At 41.0% G+C, this 19,244-nt stretch overlaps 1 protein-coding gene and 1 pseudogene across 7 annotated transcripts in view; one reads left to right on the forward strand and one right to left on the reverse strand.

Moving 5' to 3' along the window:
* TMEM144 (transmembrane protein 144) overlaps window positions 1-19,244 on the reverse strand; it is a 68,295-nt gene that overhangs the window by 21,314 nt on the left and 27,737 nt on the right. For all 7 annotated transcript variants that reach the window (XM_061384332.1, XM_061384335.1, XM_061384334.1 and 4 more), the window contains exons 2-6: window positions 17,208-17,379; window positions 13,813-13,935; window positions 11,216-11,315; window positions 9,095-9,175; window positions 1,601-1,682 (exon numbers count right to left, since the gene is read on the reverse strand). In XM_061384332.1, coding sequence (XP_061240316.1) covers window positions 1,601-1,682; window positions 9,095-9,175; window positions 11,216-11,315; window positions 13,813-13,935; window positions 17,208-17,316 — 495 coding nt within the window. In that variant the 5' untranslated portion in view covers window positions 17,317-17,379. The remainder of the gene's footprint in view (window positions 1-1,600; window positions 1,683-9,094; window positions 9,176-11,215; window positions 11,316-13,812; window positions 13,936-17,207; window positions 17,380-19,244) is intronic.
* On the forward strand, window positions 1,942-4,461 carry LOC133229254 (ubiquitin-ribosomal protein eS31 fusion protein-like; annotated as a pseudogene).

A 19,244-nucleotide genomic window follows, 5' to 3' on the forward strand; every position in this document is an offset into this window, starting at 1 on the left:
ATATTCTAACTTCGGAAAAATTTTGCCCAAGTTCATAATATTTCTATCAAAGTAATCATCTTTGTCTCTTAGCTGAGGTTTCCTTGATGCTATACTCCTAATAGTAAAAGATGAGATTAGAACTGAATTCTTTGTTATGTGCTAGGTCAAGCTTTCTTCTGACAACTATGCTTTATTCTCCCATGAGGACCTCCGGATGTATGGCTGCATCACAATCAAGACTTTATGCAACTTTAATCTTAGTTGGCCTACTGCCAGCTTGATGGAAAACTCTAAGGCAATTAGACTCCTATGTAGCTTTCCCCAAGTTGCATTTATTTCCTCCCCTCCTCCATTGTTTGAAGGGAGGTTGGTTAGGAGGTATCTGGAACACTAAAGTAGACAGGGACACCAAACACCTTCCCCCCATCTCACTTCTCCATCCTCTCTAAAGAGTTCCCTGATTAGAGATGCCCGTGGATGAATACGTCTCTTTCCTCTTACACCTAAGCTACTTACTATTTAACTTGACTCCCCTGGTGACTCAGATGGTAAAGAATCTGCCTGTAATGCAGGAGACCCAGGTTTGATCCCTGGGTTGGGAAGATCCCCTGGAGAAGGAAATGGCAACCCACTCCAGTATTCTTGCCTGGAGAATCCCATGGACAGATGAGCCTGGTGGGGGCTACAGTCCATGTGGTCACAAAGAGTCAGACACGACTGAGTGACTAACATACTTAATGTCAATTTAACTAAGGTTTCTGTCACCTTAGTTGAGAAGAGTTTTGATATGGGAAAGATAAAAGGGGGAAGAAAGATTAATTTTGAAGTAAGGCTTAAAGGCTGTGCCTTTCAGGGGGGCATTGCCTGAATGTGGGGGTGGGATGCGAGATTGAGGCTAGCTTGCTAGCACTGGGCCCTGGCAGGTGGACAAGATACGTGACATAGGAGGACAGGAGTCTGTGCTCATGGCCATTGGGGTTTGCCCCGAAATCGCTTCTTTAAGGTGGAACTACTGGGACTGGTGCTGTGTGGGCTGTCTTGGAAAGACTGTCCCTGCTTAATCTAGGTTTGCTATGTTCAGACTCATTTAGTTTTTTTAAGGTCAAAACACAGACTCCTTACATAGTTCCTGTCTTCACCTTTGAGTGGAAGAGATAGGGCAGAAAAATGAGAAGAAATCCAAGTCTAATTCCTATATTCATACGACCTGATTTACCTTTTCATTAACTTCCTCTGATCGGTTACCTGCTGCCCTCCCTGGCATTATTAAAACCTCCTCCCTCCTCCTTTCCAAGTAATTTTCATCTTCCTCTATAGTATTTAGAATTGCTATACCATGACATCCTTAAGTTATTAAAAATATGGGCTTGTATGAACATCTACTAGGAATCTGCCATTAATAAAAACAACCAGACCTCTATATTCGTTGAGAAATTTTACTGTGGAAATATGGATTGACTGCTACATAAACCTACCCATGAAAATATGCTAAGATATTTCAGATAGCCTTGATTTAACAACATGCCCCACCATCCTCTCATCTGAGTTCAAATCCATGCAGTTTCCTTTTATCCTAATTTCATGTTTCAGATCAAGGTGGTTCTCATTCTGTACTCACATGCTCTGATATCAGTGGTGTGGTGTCCACAGAATATGTGTTATTTGGTATTTCACTTTTGATGAACAAAAATATGAAAGCACTGTAAAGAAAACAAATTTTAGTGACATTTATCATAACCCTGGTTCACATTAAGATGCCTGCATTTGAAGGGAAACAGAGCTAAAATGAAGACCTAATGGTATTGCTTCCAAACTGCCTTTGCAGAGATCCTGCCATTTCTCCAGCACTGACATTCTCTTTGATGTCTCTCCTCAACCTTAATTTCAACAGTTTAAAAGCTGAACTCATAAGCTTCCCTCCCAAATCAGCTCTTTCTCCCAGTTTTCTTGTTTCAGTCAATGACCCCATCCTTCTTTTTATTCCTGCTTAGTGCTGGAATTACATGGTAAGAAAAATACAAATGAAAACTACATTGAAATATATGTCTCACCTATTCTATTGACAAAACCCCCAAAGCTTAACATGCTTGAATAACCTGGAGGAGAAAAGCACCACTGATATGAGTGCAGACTGTGTGACCCCAGGGAGCAGACTCTGCGGCCATGTACTAAGGGCACAGGTGTGTCCACTCCTGCCCTTACGAATCCTGCTCCAGGCCCTATAACACAGGCACAGCCACACTCAGGTGAGCTGATCTTCATGGGCATGCGATGGAATACAACACAGCCATAAAAAAGGAATGAGGATACCCTCTATGTTCTGATATGGAAAGACCTCCAGACTATATTTTAAGAGATAAAAACACATGTAGACCTAATGATTTATTTTTCCCTTGAACCTCTCTCTCCTAATTTACTAACTATTCATGTCCAGCATCTTTGTAATAAATACCTCAATGACCTTGACTTTTAAACTATGCAGAAATGTTAAAATGTGTTAAAGTATTTAATTAACTGAAGGAACATCACAACTCTAGTATTCTTTTGCTTTCTTTTTTAAAAACATTTGCATGGCTCAAAAGTGAAAGCAATATAAGAAGTTTTCAATGCACACATGAGACTGAAATAGTATAGATAGCTGGGTGCAGACAAAGGCATCCAGATATGCTGCTGCTGCTGTTGCTGCTAAGTCGCTTCAGTCGTGTCCGACTCTGTGCGACCCCATAGACGGCAGCCCACCAGGCTCCCCGTCCCTGGGATTCTCCAGGCAAGAACACTGGAGTGGGTTGCCATTTCCTTCTCCAATGCATGAAAGTGAAAAGTGAAAGGGAAGTCGCTCAGTCATGTCCAACTCTTAGCGACCCCATGGACTGCAGCCTTCCAGGCTCCTCCATCCATGGGATTTTCCAGGCAGAGTACTGGAGTGGGGTGCCATTGCCTTCTCCACCAGATATGCTATTATTTGTATAAAAATTAAAAATGTCTAGTGGTTTCCTTACTTCAGTCTCTTGTTTGCTTTATACACTTAACCGGCTCCATACTCCATACCATAGGAAATTCAAGTTTCCTTTTGATTTTTTAAAAATGTATTTATTTATTTATCTTTGGCTGTGCTGGGTCTTTGCTGTTGTGTGTGGGCTTTCTCTAGTTGCGGCAAATGAGAGATACTCTTGCTAGTTGTGCTGTGTGGGTTTCTCATCGCAGTGGCTTCTCTTGTTGCAGAGCACAGGCCCTAGGTACGTGGGATTCAGTAGTTTTGATGCATAGGTTTATTTGCCCTCTGGCATGTTGGATCTTCCCAGACCACAGATCGAATAGTGTCCCTTGCACTGGCAAGCAGATTCTTAACCAATGAACCGCCTGGGAAGTCCTCCTTTTATTGCTCTCTACTTCATGCCACACCCAACCTTCCTGAACATAACTCCCCCATGGACTTCTTTGTCTGACCAGCCCCTGCTCCAAGCTTTCATGTCTTGCTTGCCAGCATTCCTTAGCTGGGCATACCATATTCTCGCCTCTTATCCAAACTACAGAAGAGATGACTACTGACTGTGAGATGGGAGCTCTCCCCAGGCCAATCCTCCCCAAATCCTCCTCTTTTCTGAATTCCTGCAACATTGAGAACCGTCATCACACAATCCAGACCATTTTCCATGCAATCTTTTTTCTCTAAAGATGTTCCAATTCCATAGAAAATTGAATAGGAACCACATTTTCTATCTCTTTCAAGGTCCTCAAAGTACTTGTCTATCTTAATTGTTAAATATGTAAACATGTGTGTGTGCTCATATATATGTTAATTCGCAAAGCTAATATTAGACACTACCTTTGCATTTTCTCCTCAAAATTACCATGAAAACTTTCTACTTTGTATAGACCAGTCTGTTTTCTAATAACAATAGAGAATGATATTTTAGAAATACTTGAAGGAGCTTCGGATCCGCCATCTGTGGTGGAACCACCGCCAAGGTGCAGATTTTTGTGGAGATGTTGATGGGGAAGACTATCACTCTCAGGTCGAGCCCTCGGATACCACAGAAAATGTAAAGGTCAAGGTCCAGGATAAGGAAGGAATTCCTCCTGACCAGAAAAGACTGATCTTTGCTGGCAAGCAACTGAAAGATGGATGTACTTTGTCTGACTACAACATTCAAAAGGAGTCCACTTTTCATCTTGTGTTGAGACTTCATGGTGGTGCTAAGAAAAGGAAGAAGTCTTACACCGGTCCCAAGAAGAACAAGCATAAGAGAAAGAAGGTTAAGCTGGCTGTTCTGAAATACTATAAGGTAGATGAGAATGGCAAAATCAATCGCCTTCGCTGGGAGTGTCCCTCAGATGAATGTGGTGCTGGAATTTTTATGGCCAGTCATTTCGGCAGACATTATTGTGGCAAATGTTGTCTGACCTATTGTTTCAACAAACCAGAAAACAAGTAATTGTATATTGGTTAATAAAGATATGAGCTAACATTAAAAAAAATACTTAAAGGATCCAGAGAAAAGTCCTTGAACGCTTCTTCAAACACCTGTACAACTTTCAACAAATCAGTTAACCTCACTGACCTTCAACTGTTTTCATCTAAAAAATGGGGAGAGACCCGCTTTACAGAGCTGTGATGAGCAACTGTCCTCCGATAATTATGTTTTGGTCTATACTTCTCATAGTGTACAATTATAGTCTTTAATAATTAAAAACAATTCAAAAAATGGTCACAAAATTCTCAAGGTACTTTTTGGCACATGATAAAAGTTCAAAATATGTTAATCAGTTGAGAACCTTAGCTATAAACTGGATGGAAGAGAAGGGTGCTGAGCATATGAAAGAAATCAAGACTAAGTCAGTCATCTGAGCCTGTGTGACTAGACACAAAATGGGTAAGTCAGAAAGAAGAATCCCAGCTAAGTCAGGTCAAGAGAGGATGTGGTGGCACTAAGTTAGGGCAAGGTAATATCATATATGTCAATATATTAATATGAACATAAAGGTAAATAGATCACATGGTCTTCTGGGTTATAGATGCAAAGAACTTGGTGCAGTTTGTCAAACACAAAGTTCCATGAGAAAGTCTAGAAATCTTGTCAAAAGCATGGGAAGCAAAAAAAGAAAAAGAAAAAAAAATCAATTATATTACAGGCAAGGGTGCTTTACTACATTTTCAACCTTTCCAATTTCCGTAGATCTGCAACTTTCTATTAGGAAAACTCACGTGTGTGTGTGTTTACACTGACAATGGATTTCGACAAGCGTTTGTTCTGAGTCAAGCACTGTCTGAGAGTGATGGTGAGGGAGATGGTATACAAAGAGGAGACTTTGTCCTTTAGGATCCCATGGTTTAAGGATAAAGACGGTTGTGTGAATAATACAAAACACACCTGGGGGATGTGGATAATATCAATAGAGGAAGTGCAAAATACAGTAAGAATTTAGGAAGAAGAAAATATCATCAGATGGGAAATCTTACCTGAAATTTCAGGGTGGCCAATGAAGCAGAAGAAAGGGCTTTTGGGGTTGAGGGAAGTGCCACATATGCTGTGATAAGTAATTCCAGGTCAATGAGGTGACAACACAGGAGAAACCATGCTAGGAAGAAGCACTAGATCTGTAACTATGGGGGACATGCCAGACTAACGAGACAGATTTATTTTGAATCCAGTGGTGAGCCTTCAGAGGTTCTTAAATAGAAGAATGATGTCCTGATTTGAGAGCAGATACAAGCAAGTCATTCTGACAAAGGAAAGAACAGAACTAGGGAAATGAGATGCGAGATTTTTACAACTGTATACAGGTGAGTAGATAGAAAGGGGCCAAGGCAAAGGAGCGGAGGAAGTTGTGAAACATTCAAAAAGAATTTTACAAGAATTCTAAAAACAATTAGTTATGGGGGGTTATAAAGGAAAAAAAAAATAAGAAGCCTGAGTTTCTGAATTTGGATGACTGTGACTAATATCTTCCATGCAGAGAAGAAATGCAAGAAGAGAAATCAGTTTTCAGGGAAGGCTAAAGTAAGAGAAGTATTTATTTTTTTTTAATAGTACTTTTTAAATTAATTTATTTATTTGGACATACATGATGTGGGAATCTTAGCTCCCTGACCAGGGACTGAACCGGTGCACCCTGCATTGGAAGAACAGTGTTAACCGCTGGACCACCAGGGAAGCCCTAAGAAAAGTAATTCTGATTGCAAATGTTGAAGGCAAAGAAAAAGGAACCAACAGCCCAGGGTTTGCACAGTCCTGGCCTTCTTCCTGACCTGGCAGGGTCCCCTTCCACAGGTCACCCCACCTGAAATGGAACAGGAGGTGCCCGGAGAGCATCTACCTTAAGATGACTAGCCTGCTCCACAGTTCCATGTAAGGGCCATGGCTCTGAAGAAAGGTAACGGCTGGAGTCCAAGACCTGGGTTTCCTCACAGCACCATTCTCCAGGGAAAACAAGTTAAGAAAGTAAAGAATGGAGACAGATTCAAGGATAATCCAGAGCCTGCTTTTAACTGAAAAGGAACTCTGTCTTTTGATGAATTCTGACTCCAGGATCTTCACTAAAGCATGTCTAAGAGAGTGTCTTGAACTTTGTTTCTTGTCATCAGTTCCACTTCTATCCTGAACCATGGAGCCCAGAAGACTGAAAACTATGTTTTCCCAAACTTTGCGCTTCATTTTGGCTTTGTCAGCGGGAGACACATGAATAAGGCAAAAGTAGGGAGGCGCTATATTGCCTTCGTGGGGGCTCCAGTGGTGGCGGCAGCCCAGGGCAGGGGAGTCTGTCCCCACAGCGCCAGCAGGAACAGGGGCTCTGGGGCTTCTGGTGAGGCCACTTTCCTCCCTTTGCTCCTTTGGTCCTTGTAACACTTTTGTCAACAATTTCCTCTGTTAAATCCTCTGCTGCTTAGGATGCCTGGAGTGGTCAGAATGTGCAAAGTGACTAATCCTTACAATAGATAGCATGTAGGAAAAACGTAATGCTAGACATGGCCTAAGCAACCGTTTAGACATGATGGTCAGGAGGACTGAAGCAATCACTGCAATTTTTAAAAGAAAGCAACATCTTAAACCAAGATGACCATATGTCAAGTTTCCTTATACTGACCATGAGACTCCAAGGTATTTCAGTGAATTCCACTCAGAATAAACTAATATATAAATCTCTCTTACGAAAGCATAAAATTTTTTAATAAACAGAACCTTTAATTAAACAGAGGGAAAGGAAATTTCTCACACCCTGTGAGGATGGTAGAGCCAACAGAAAGAAAAAGGCACCTCTTCCTTCCTGTCCAGGACTCAGTCAGGGAAAATCCATGCACTCCTTGCTTACTGTAGCCTTCCCAGCTTCCTTCTCCCCTCTATAGAGTTCTCCTCCCTTTGCTGTGGGAGATTGGTACTGGCTTGTCATGGCTGCAGACCCCGAATGGCAATTCTCTGTGATCCCGAATAAACCCATTTTGGCTGGGGACTATCTGGCCGCGTAGTATTTATTTTAGGTCAACAAAAGAGAGCGAGGATGCACCACAAGCAGAGACCATTGCATCTCCCTGCCTCAGATCAAGCTGCAGGCCAAACTGGGAGACTCCCCAGGCACTCTGACTAGCTGACTGCAGGGATGGACACCACAGGTCCAAAGAGGAAAGAGTAACTGAGCATGGACAGTTACTAACAAAAGAATGACTACTGTAATTAAAATTATCCAACATATAGAGTCTTAGCTATGTGTCTAACATATTTTATTTCATTTAATGCTCAAAATGTCATATAAGGCTGGTGCAATTATTATCCACACTTTATCCCCAGACAAAGAAACCAAGATTTAGGGACATTAAGGTCACACAGGTGGAAGTGGTAAATCATGAGTAATCTGTCATTTCAAAGAATGTACACTTTCTAAAGAAGAAGGAATATGGAAAAGAAACAATGTCTGATGGACTGGCTAAATTGGTCTTAAATTACCATTAAGTCAAGATAAACGCATGCCACATTCCAATCCTTGGGAGTAAAGAAATGGTTTTTGAGAAAGCTATTCAAAGCTCGAATGCTATGTGAATTGTACAAAAGGCACAAAACTGCCTCTAACCAAAAATGTCAAGAATCTGCTATTGTAGAATAATCTATGTTATTTCCTCTCTGATTGGCCTGGAACCACTCTCGAAGGCAACATTTCAGTGACAAAGAGATTGTTCCTCAATGTGACTGGGGAAAAGTCATCACCACAGGAGGAAGAGAAATATAGTGTTTTTTCTCTGAAGAATAAAAAAAGTACTAAAATCTTCGCAGGCAGTGTTATCCATTATGTGAGGTGCTGACAGGAAATATAGACGGAGTCTAGAGAGGAGAAGGGAGTGAATCAAAGGTGACCTAATTCAGCAATGACTTTTATGGACTGAACGCTGCCATGCAGAGACTCAGTCACTTTCACCCTCGTTCATACGGTGACTGTAACTAGACATCCCCAAAGAGGCAGCCACAGGAGTGTGTGTTGTTCATACAGTGACTACAACTAGATCCCCAAAGAGGCAGCTACAGGAGTGTATGTTGTCACAGGTGAGAGTGTGCTTAACTGAGCAGGCTGAGGAGACGGGAGTGAGGCCATGGGAAAGCGGAAACCGAGTGGCAAAGAATCCATAAGAAATGAGAAGAGCATGCCAGTAGCTATTTCAGAGCCATAGGAAACCAGCACAACCCTGATTCGTATAGGATTTTCTAGTTTGCAAAATATTGGGTTGGCCTAAAAGTTCATTTGGGTTTTTCCATAAGCGCATACAGAAAAATTCGAATGAACTTTCTGGCCAACTCAATACTTTAACTACCATTTGATCCTCATTTATGAGCCATGTTTTAGGACTTTCTGAATATTACAGATAATGAAAGTGAGCTTGACAACAGCTGAACAGTTTCTTGGGGTCTCAGAGCTTTCTAGCTGTGAAGCTGGGGCTCTGGACCCCAGAGCTGGCATTTTCTATCCTCTGAAGTCATCATGGCTGTCAATGTAAATGAAGGATCTGAGGAAAAAATCATGCTGATTGATGAGATGTGGATGTAAAACAATGTAAACACATCAGGATCTTTAAAAATGGTTTTTGATGTTGGGAAGAAGAATTAAACGATTATAAATGGCCATGTACCTTACTACAGACAGCCCAGCTCCAATATAATTGAGCACTGGTTTTGCCACTTCTTCTGCATCCATTCCAAACCAGCCAAACCTGGAAATGGAGAAAGTCACATCAAAGTCGATGTTGCACTGTTTGCAGAGGCATGGATGGACCTAGAGACTGTCATACAGAGTGAAGTGAGTCAGAAGGTAATATACCATAAAATATCGCATATTAATGCATATGTGGAATCTAGAGAAACAATACAGATGAACTTATTTGCAAAGCAGAAATAGAGACACAGGTGTAGAGAACAAACCTATGGACACCAAGGGGTGGAAGCGGGGTGGGATGAATTGGGAGACTGGGACTGACATATATATAACTACTAGGTATAACATAGGTAACTAACGAGAACCTACTGTATACAGCACAGGGAACTCTACTCAGTGCTTTATAATAACCTCTATGGGAAAACCATCTAAAAAAAGTGGATATATGTGTATGTATAACTGATTCACTTTTCTGTACAGCAGAAACCAACACAACATTATGAAACAACTATATTCCAATAAAATAAATAAATTGTAAAAAAAAAGCAGATATTTTTGAATATGTGTGCATCACACTATTTAAGGCCATGGACTCAAGATCAGATTCCTGATTCAAACCCTAGGTCCATGATTTATTAACTGTGACTTGGATAAGTTAACTACCTTTATTGTGTCTCAACTTTTCATGTTTAAAATGGGGATAATTATATCTATAATTATACCTAATATACAAGTTTCTTATGAAGATTAAATGAGTCAGTATATATAAAAGTACTTGTCTAAAAGAAAACTCCCTTTCACTTTAAGACTAAGAAATAAAGAAGAAAAAATAGGTTAAGTGGCTAACTGAATGCTGATAAATTGACTGCAATTTTGTATAGAATTTGAAATAAACTTCAGTGACTATTTGGTTAAAGATCTCTACTCTTTGGCATCGCTTTAAATTCTGTTTTTAACCCCTTGATCTTGCAGTGACTATTACCAATAATCACTGTGAACCATCCAAGGATGAGAAAAATGGAGGCAAGAAGAAGAAAACAGCACTTGTACAAGGCAGACTGGGGGCGGAGAAAGGACAGGAAAGAATGTCTTGGAGGTTAGTTTGCTTCATTATAACTGAGGTTGCTGTAGTGCTTTGAGTAGGAAGAGGAGCTGGAAAAGTAAGGTTAGACTAAAATCCTCCTTCTATTTATCATCCCAAACTCAACTGGAATATTCATCTTAATGCTGACAGAGGTTGGTACAGTCCAACAGGACTTCTCTAATGCTCCATGGCTATTCCATGGTTGCACAGGGCAGCTTCTAACCAGATACAGTGATGGAGCACTTGAGATGTGGCCAGGACCACTGAGGAACTGAATGCTTAATTTTATCACATTTTAATGAATTTAAATATACACAGCCACATGTTTTGTGGCAACCCCATCTGACAGCTCAACTCTAGAGCTGAGGGGTTGGCTAACTTTCCCATAAAGAGCAAGAGAGTAGATATTTTAGGCTTTGTGGACTGGATGGCCTCTGGTAACTGCTCACCCCTGCCTTTATGGATTAAAAGCAGCCATGCTGTAAATGTTCCTAAAGTGGATGTGTTTGGCTGTGTGTCAATAATATTTTATTTACAAAGTGGAAGCTGGGCAATGATTTGCTGACCCTGGCTCAGACCCTACAGGGAAGAATACAGGCTCTAGAACTATTAGACCTGGGTTTGAACTCGGCTCATTAGCTCCGCGACCTTCAACAAGCCACTCATCTTTTTGTGTGTCAGTTATCTTCTAAGACAGCACCTACCTCATTTGTTTGTGGAAATAAGATTAGAATGATGATGTGTACAACATGTGAAACAAAACAGTCACACTCAGAAAAGGAAAATAAATATCAATGCCCTTTCTCTCTCCCTATTTCATTCTCTAAAGAAAATTATTTATCTTGGTTGGCGTGTTAGATCACTTCTTTAGAATTAAGGCAAATAATTCAACGTAGCACAAGTTACGTGTGTATCTTACAAGAAGTGACCTTTCTGAGGGCAGGAATCAGCGTTTGCCTTACACAGAATGTCAGTGAAGTGAATCTGAGTTGAAAACACCCTGTTTTGTGTTACCTTGAGCTTGCCCATCCAGTTAAGGCATTAAATGATCCCCAGATTAAGATTCCAAGGCCCAAACCAATGGTTTTGATAATTGGGACAACAGCTATGTTACCTGTAGGTGAAATATAAAGAAGAAAGGTGTTATTTTTCAATACAGAAAATCTATTTGTAAATTAAATTAGTTTTAATTTCAGATGAAGCTTATGGGATTTGGACAAACTTAGTAAAGCTTAATTCCTCATTTTAAAAATAAAACAACCAATGTTTGGCATTAACCTCATGATTATGATTACTAAAAGAGCCAGGCTTAGGGCAAAATCCTACAAAGAAAATGTTAAGTTAGCTCTTTGCCTAACTGCACCAATGTTCTTCATCTTTAGTGCAGGTCTCCATTATGACTTTTTTGCAGAAGTTGGTCAATGATAAAATTAATGGTGACCATCCTCTTAGACTGGAACTAGACCACCTATCAGCAGATGTCCTTGGCTCATATGGCTCCAGACTTTGCTCTCTCATGCTCATTTACTTGTCTTTTGGATTGCCCCACCCAGCGCTTTGTGCTCTTGAGGGTCACTCAGGACCAAATTCACAGTCATTTTTTTTTTTTCCAGTTCCTGACCTGCTATCTGACTCAGTCAATATCCTCTTGACAGGTTTTCTCTCTTGGTTTTCAAGATGCCTTCATCATCAGCTTCCCTCCTGTTCCTCTCATTCTTTGGCTGTTCTTTCTCATCATACCATCTGCATAGAGGCACCCTCTAAAAATTATCCCTAAAGTACACTCCTCCTCTTGCTATATTCTTTGGGCACTTGACTAGTTTCATGATTTCAGCTATCAGCTAGAGACACATGCTTCCAGCACTAGCCTGGACCTTCTCCAGAGCTTTAGTGCCAGTAAGAGATTACCGACCAGATGTCCCCCATTGTGGGAATATTAGGAACTTTAAACTAAAAAGGTTCCAAGCTGAAGTCATTTTCCCTCTCATCCATGTTCTTTTCCCTTTTCTCCTCATCCATTTCAATGATACTGTCACTCTCCTAATCACCTACAATAATATCTCTACATCACTGTTAACTCTTCCCCTTCCTCTACTAACCATATCCAGTCAGCTACTGTGCCCTACACTGTGAGATGGTTAGATAGCATCACTACATCAATGGACATGAGTCTGAGCAAACTCCAGGAGATAGTGGAAGACACAGGAGCCTGGTGGGCTGCAGTTCATGGAGTCCCAAAGAGTCAGACACAACTTAGCAACCAAAGAAAAATACTGTGACCCACATCATCCCAGTCTGCAGCAGTTCTCAAATTAAACTTTTCCCACCAACTCCTTGGACCATAAAGAAGCCTGAGGGCCAAAGGACTGATGCTTTTGAATTGTGGTATTGGAGAAGACCCTTGACAGTTCCCTGGACTGCAAGGAGATCAAACCAATCCATCCTAAAGGAAATCAATTCTGAATAGTCATTGGAAGGACTGATGCTGAAGCTCCAATACTTTGGCCACCTGATGCTAAGAGCTTGACTCGTTAGAAAAGACCCTGATGCTGGGAAAGATTGAAGGCGGGAGAAGAAGGAGACAACAGAGGATGAGATGGTTGGATGGCATCACCGACTCAATGGACGTGAGTTTGTGTAAACTCCAGGAGATAGTGAAGGACAGGGAAGCCTGGCATGCTGCAGTCCATGGGGTCGCAAACAGTCAGACACAACTGAATGACTGAACAACAACAACCAACTCCTAGTGTGAACAGCCGTGTGAATATAAATACTGAAGTGGTTGTCAAGATCTGCAGGATGAATGACTGGTCTCTCTGTTCCCCTCTCCTATTCAAAATGATGATCACAATCATACTAAAGTAGACATGAGGTATAATAATTACAACTCTAGTGCAAATTTAACTCTTTTATCCTCCAACTCATCATCTTCACTAAATCACTTAATTCTGTAGAGATTCAAATTAAGTAGGTGCCCTATAAATTTTTAACATTTAAACATCTATTTGCTTTTAATCAAATTACCTCTAGAGATCCTTGATTTTCTTTGTTAAAGAAAAGAAAACTCCCCCAGGGATATATTAATAGAAGAAAAATACTACTGATAGCCAAGCAAAGGCATAAACTCTAGCTATAAAATTTCAGGCAATAGTGATAAGGCAACAGAAGGAAGATTTTTGTTTGTTTTTGTTTTTCTGCCAGTGCTTTTGAAATGATACTGTGTTTGTGTTTGTCTACTTCTAAGCACAAGTCTTAAAAATGCTATTAGTAGAGAGGATTATTTAATAAGTATTTTCTGATAAACATGCTAGAGAAAGGGCAGAGCACTTATGCTTGAACAAATAGCAAGTGAAACATTTTTCCTATAATAATTTTATATAATAATATAAATATAATAATTTTGCTATAATAATTTTCTAGCAGGAACAAGAAAGAAATCATTAAAAGGAAAGAGTAAGGAAAAATACCTGAGTCAAAAATATGAACCAAAAATATTTATGGAGCATATAAATGAAAGAAACGAAATCATTAATTTCTAGTATCTATTGCCATTTCCTTCTATTATGATCATAGTATCAAATGATTAAAGGATAAGTTATATCATACACTACCTGTTGCCCAAATGCAGCCCCCAACCATTGCAAAAGGCCAAAATTTAGGGCAATGTAGTATCAGATTTACCACCAAGGCAACCAACCATATGGCAGCACAAAGTACCCACTGGAGAAACATTCCTAGAAATAAAAAAAATCAGTGTCAGGGGCTCAACCTGATATAAGAAAATTAGTGCTTAGGAATATCAATGAGATATTATAATAACAGTCACAATTTTTTGAATACCTATATTCCAGATGCTTTACACCTCTATTATAACACCTGTAACTACTATGCATCATAATTAACCCTAGTTCAAAGACAGAGAAAACAAATCTGAGATGAAGCAACTTGTCCAAATAGCTAACAGTTTGTAAAACTAGAATTCCTCACTTGGCTCCAAGGCTTGTTCTACATTGTGCATTCCTGCTTAACAGGGATCAAGAATTTTCTGCCAAAGAGTAAGGGCAAGACCAAGTCAATATATTTTTATTCAGATGTCATACTTAGTGCCATTCCTGACCAAAGAGAATGGCATTAAGAATTTCAGAATAGCACAATAGTACTTTGAACCATTGGAGATCATATGAGTCACTCTGAGATAAACATAAAGTCCTTTATGGCCACGTGTAGGATCCATGAACTTGGAGTCCAGTGTCTGTTGTGAGGCAGACATTCCAGACCTGAGAATTAGCCTTTCTACTCCCCTTCCTATGCTCTTGGCTGCTGTCTGTCAGTTACTGGAAGGTCACGTGGTGATATGGGGTATATCTGTACCTTTCTGAGGCTCAGAAAGAAGGTTCAGGGATTAAAAGGACACAGAAACATCAACCTTGGAAGAAATACTAAGGTTGTTATAACTCAACATTATTTATAGCACTTTAGACTCTACAGGAAGATTTTTGTGTATTTCTACTCAGTCTCATGGTGGAGGAGAGAAAAACATCTGTTAACCTCTAAAATTAGGAACACAGGGATGAAAGGGCACTTCATTTTACAAGTCATTCATTTTACAAACGAGAAACTGAGAACAAATGAACTGATCAGGCTTCCCGGGATCACATGGTTCTTGTAAAACCCTGAAAGCCAGGTCCTCTACCCTTTAACATCTTTTTTGTTCTTCTTTTAGTACTTTTCATTCCTGTTCTGACTCCAGTGGGAAAAAGAAGAAAGGCTATGGAAGGAAAGGGATCTGCGACTCTATTGTCCAGGTAGTATAAAGACATGAGAAATTGGGGTGATAACACAATGCTTCTCACCAGAGTTTCACCATAACATCTCTATTCCTTTTCCTGGCTTTAACAGGAAAAGCAAGTGGATAAAAACAAGTATTACTTCTCCTTCCTTGAATTCACATTACAGTCAATTCTATGAAAATGTGATATGTATGTTTCAAAAATCACTGCTCTAGGTAAAATAATGTGATAAAACCCACAGAGCTCATGAGGGAAATGGGACTAAGGACAGAACACTTGGAAACTTCATTAAAAAAAGGTATTAAAAAAGATAGGAAGGCTTCCCTGATGGTTCAGTGCTAAAGAATCTGCCTGCCAATGCAAGAGACACAGGTCTGATCCCTGGTCCAGGAAGACCTCACATGCTTTGGAACAGTTTAGCCCGTGTTCCATAGCTATTGCGGAGAAGGCAATGGCACCCCACTCCAGTACTCTTGCCTGGAAAATCCCATGGATGGAGGAGCCTGGTAGGCTGCAGTCCATGGGGTCGCTAAGAGTCGGACATGACTGAGCAACTTCACTTTCACTTTTCACTTTCATGCATTGGAGAAGGAAATGGCAACCCACTCCAGTGTTCTTGCCTGGAGAATCCCAGGGACGGGGAGCCTGCTGGGCTGCTGTCTATGGGGTCGCACAGAGTCGGACACGACTGAAGCGACTTAGCAGCAGCAGCAGCAGCAGCCACAACTATTGAGACTGTGCTCTAGCGCCCAAAAGCTGCAAATACCGAAGCCTGCACACCCTGGAGCCTGTGCTCCACAAAAGGAGAACACTGCAATGAGAAGCGCTCGCACCGCAACAAGGAGTAGCTCCCGCTGCTGCAACTATAGAAAAACCCACCCAGCAGCAAAGGCCCAGTGCTGTCAAAAATAAATAGATAAAATTATTTTTTAAAAAAGAAAGCCTAACAAAAAATGGTAGTATAGCTTTATAATGGTTAAGTGGTTAAGAAATTCACAAATTCTGTAATAAATATGGCACTTTACCTTATAAAACACATGAAGTTTACTTAAGCAAATGAGTGTGAAAAGTGTTGTAACCCATGAATTACTGCAAAGGTTGGGAAGGTTTGAACACCAGATGTGGATGGGTGTGGTGGTTTGGGGCAGAGGGTGTGAGCACATTTTGTGCATTGCTATGCACCTTTATCCATCTGGCTGCAGTTTTCTATGTTCACATAAGGTTTGTCAGTCAAAATTGTGTATGAGCAAGCACAAAATTTGTGTTATGAGCAAACTGCTTCCTTTTATATCATGTGTTTTGGTTTTAAAAAGCAAGTATTATTACAGAACTGATTAACTTTCTTCCTTTGTAAACATAGCTTTTGTCGCTGTAGTTGTTTAGCTCCTCTGTCCACAGGATTCTCCAGGCAAGAAGACTGCAGTGGGTTGCCATTTCCTTCTTCAGTGGATTTTCTCGGACCAGGGGTTGAATCTGCATCTACTGCCTTGGCAGATGGATTCTTTACCACTGAGCCACCAGGGAAGCCCATAAACATAGCAGGTATGGCTAAAAAGCTTCCTTCATCCTAGCTTTACCATGAAACAGAATATTAAGGTTATCCTATACTGACTGGCCGGAGAAGGCAATGGCACTCCACTCCAGTACTCTTGCCTGGAAAATCCCATGGACAGAGGAGCCTGGTGGGCTGCAGTCCATGGGGTCACTAAGAGTCAGACATGACTGAGCGACTTCCCTTTCACTTTTCACTTTAATGCATTGGAGAAGGAAAAGGCAACCCACTCCAGTGTTCTTGCCTGGAGAATCCCAGGGATGGGGGAGCCTGGTGGGCTGCCGTCTATGGGGTCGCACAGAGTCGGACATGACTGAAGTGACTTAGCAGCAGCAGCAGCATACTGACTGGCATCACTGACTCGATGGATGTGAGTCTGAGTGAACTCTGGGAGATGGTGATGGACAGGGAGGCCTGGTGTGCTGCAGTTCATGGGGTCGAAAAGAGTTGGACGCGACTTAGCGACTGAACTGCACTGAACTGAACTGATACTGACTAGCACATAGATAACCTGGCATGGGCATTATCAACTGCTTTAAGCTCTATTCACTTGGCATCTGGCACAGCAAAATTCATTTTTACAGTCATCATTTAAAGAAGATCTAAACAGTGAACTTCATATTTAAAATGAACTTAAGGTTAACAATGAAGAAAACATAATTACCATCGCCAGTCTCATATTTTTTAAGTGGTACAAAGTTTGAGCCGAACAAAACGATGGCTACAATAGAAGCGATGAAACCAGTGGTGAGATCTGTGGCATTACTGCTCATGGCTCTGGTGCTGCCCAAGGGCAAGCTGATTCACTTTTGACTTGATCTTCTTTTCAAGAATTTCTGAAATAAAAGAAACAAAAATGAAATAATTAAGAAGTTGTGAATCTGTGAGCAAGTTATGATCAATACAGGATACCATTAAGTTTTTCAAAAGTATAGTAAGATTCCTTCATCTAGATTAAAAACTTAGGACATTATGAATTTATGTCCACACCCCACATTAATTCATTTTCTTCTTTTATTTTGCCAACAAATATTTTCTGACTACTGACCTAAATAAAAATCAAACAGAAAAAACAAGCAAACTTTGTCTTCAGAGTTTGAAAAACCTAACTTCTTCCAAGATCCGGCTACAATTTGTATGATATTTTAGAGAAATTCTGTGTGGGTAGACTGGTATAATGAAGATTTGTGGACCAAAATTCTATTCATTTCAATTGGGTCTTGTGACAATTAAGTGACAGAGCACATGTGAAGACAGAAGGCACTATCAGTACCTTCTGAGCACAAGCTCTTCTGCTATTTGAAATACAAGCTTAAGGGCATATTTAAGTTGTATTGTTGCTACATACTCAGGATCCCCTAGAGGTAAAGTCATTGTTCTTCATCAGTAGCACCCTTTCAGTGTGTAATAGTTCAAATAGTTCAGTTCATGAAACTATCTTTTGTGACTTAAAAAAAAAAAAAAAAAACCCACCGGACACATAGAAGAATCTCCTACAGACCTCTTCAACAATCTACTAAATCTCTTGAAGGTGGCCAACACAGTGGAGTGGGAAGACTCTGAACTCACTTCCTCTCATGGACACACCAAACTCACAATTATTTACAGAGAAACTATCAATGAAAGTGACCTGAATACTAACAGAAACAATCTTCTACAACTAAAGAAATAAAGAAGGAACCACAAGGGGATTTCCTGGTGGTCCAGTGGTTAAAACTCTGTGCTTCCACTGCAGGGGGCATGGGTTTGATCCTTGGTCAGGGAACTAAGATCCCACATACCATGAAGTGCAGCAAAAAAAAAAAAAAAGAACCCAACAGGGATGGGAGGAAGGGTGGAGACACAGTAGAGTTGAGACCCATACCTGTTTGTAGGTGACCAAAAAAGAGTATGATAATCATAACTGCTGGGATTCTGCCAAGGTGAGGGGCCCAAGTCCCACACTGGGCTCCCCAGATTGAGGCTCCTGCATGGGGAAGAGGACTCCATGCTTTGGAGAGGACCCTTCCAGCTTTGAAGGCCGGAGAGACTTACATTTGGGAAACCCAGAGGGCTGCAGAAAACACAGACTCTGCTCTTAAGAGGACAGACACAAAATCTCACATGGTCCAAGACCAAAAGCAGAGGTTGTCGTATGAAAGGAGCTGGCTCAGACCCCTTGCTAGTCTTAAAAAGTTGCCTGGTGAGGAAGGAGGCAACTAACACTCACTCTGGGGAATGCAGATGTTGACAACAGCCGTTTTGGGGACTTCAGTCTGCCTGGAAGATGCTGGAAAGCATCATTTTGAAATCCTTCCACTAACCCAGCCTCACTCAAAGGCCTGCTGGCACCATTCCTGTGATGACCCAGGCCAAGCAACCAGCAAGGCAGGGACATAGCCTAACACACTAGCAGACCAGTAGCAGCCACAGGTAGGCCCCTGCTTAGTCCCCAGTATTCCCAGGACTTGACCCTGCCTAGTGACACCAGCACTGGGACCACCAGGACCTGGCCCTGCCCACTGGCAAGTCCTGACTAGCTCCAGAACCTCTTGGCTTGCAGCTAGCTACCACAGGACTTGACTCAGCATTAGGGGGTCCTAGAGCTAGTCCTAGCCCACCAGTAGAACATGTGAGATTTTGCATTCACCTTTTAAAAGCAAAGTCTATTTTCACCAGCACAGAACACTGGCTCCATGACCTCCTGGCCCACTTCAGTCAG

This window comes from Bos javanicus, chromosome 17, assembly GCF_032452875.1.
Source record: "Bos javanicus breed banteng chromosome 17, ARS-OSU_banteng_1.0, whole genome shotgun sequence".
Classification (NCBI taxonomy): domain Eukaryota; kingdom Metazoa; phylum Chordata; class Mammalia; order Artiodactyla; family Bovidae; genus Bos; species Bos javanicus.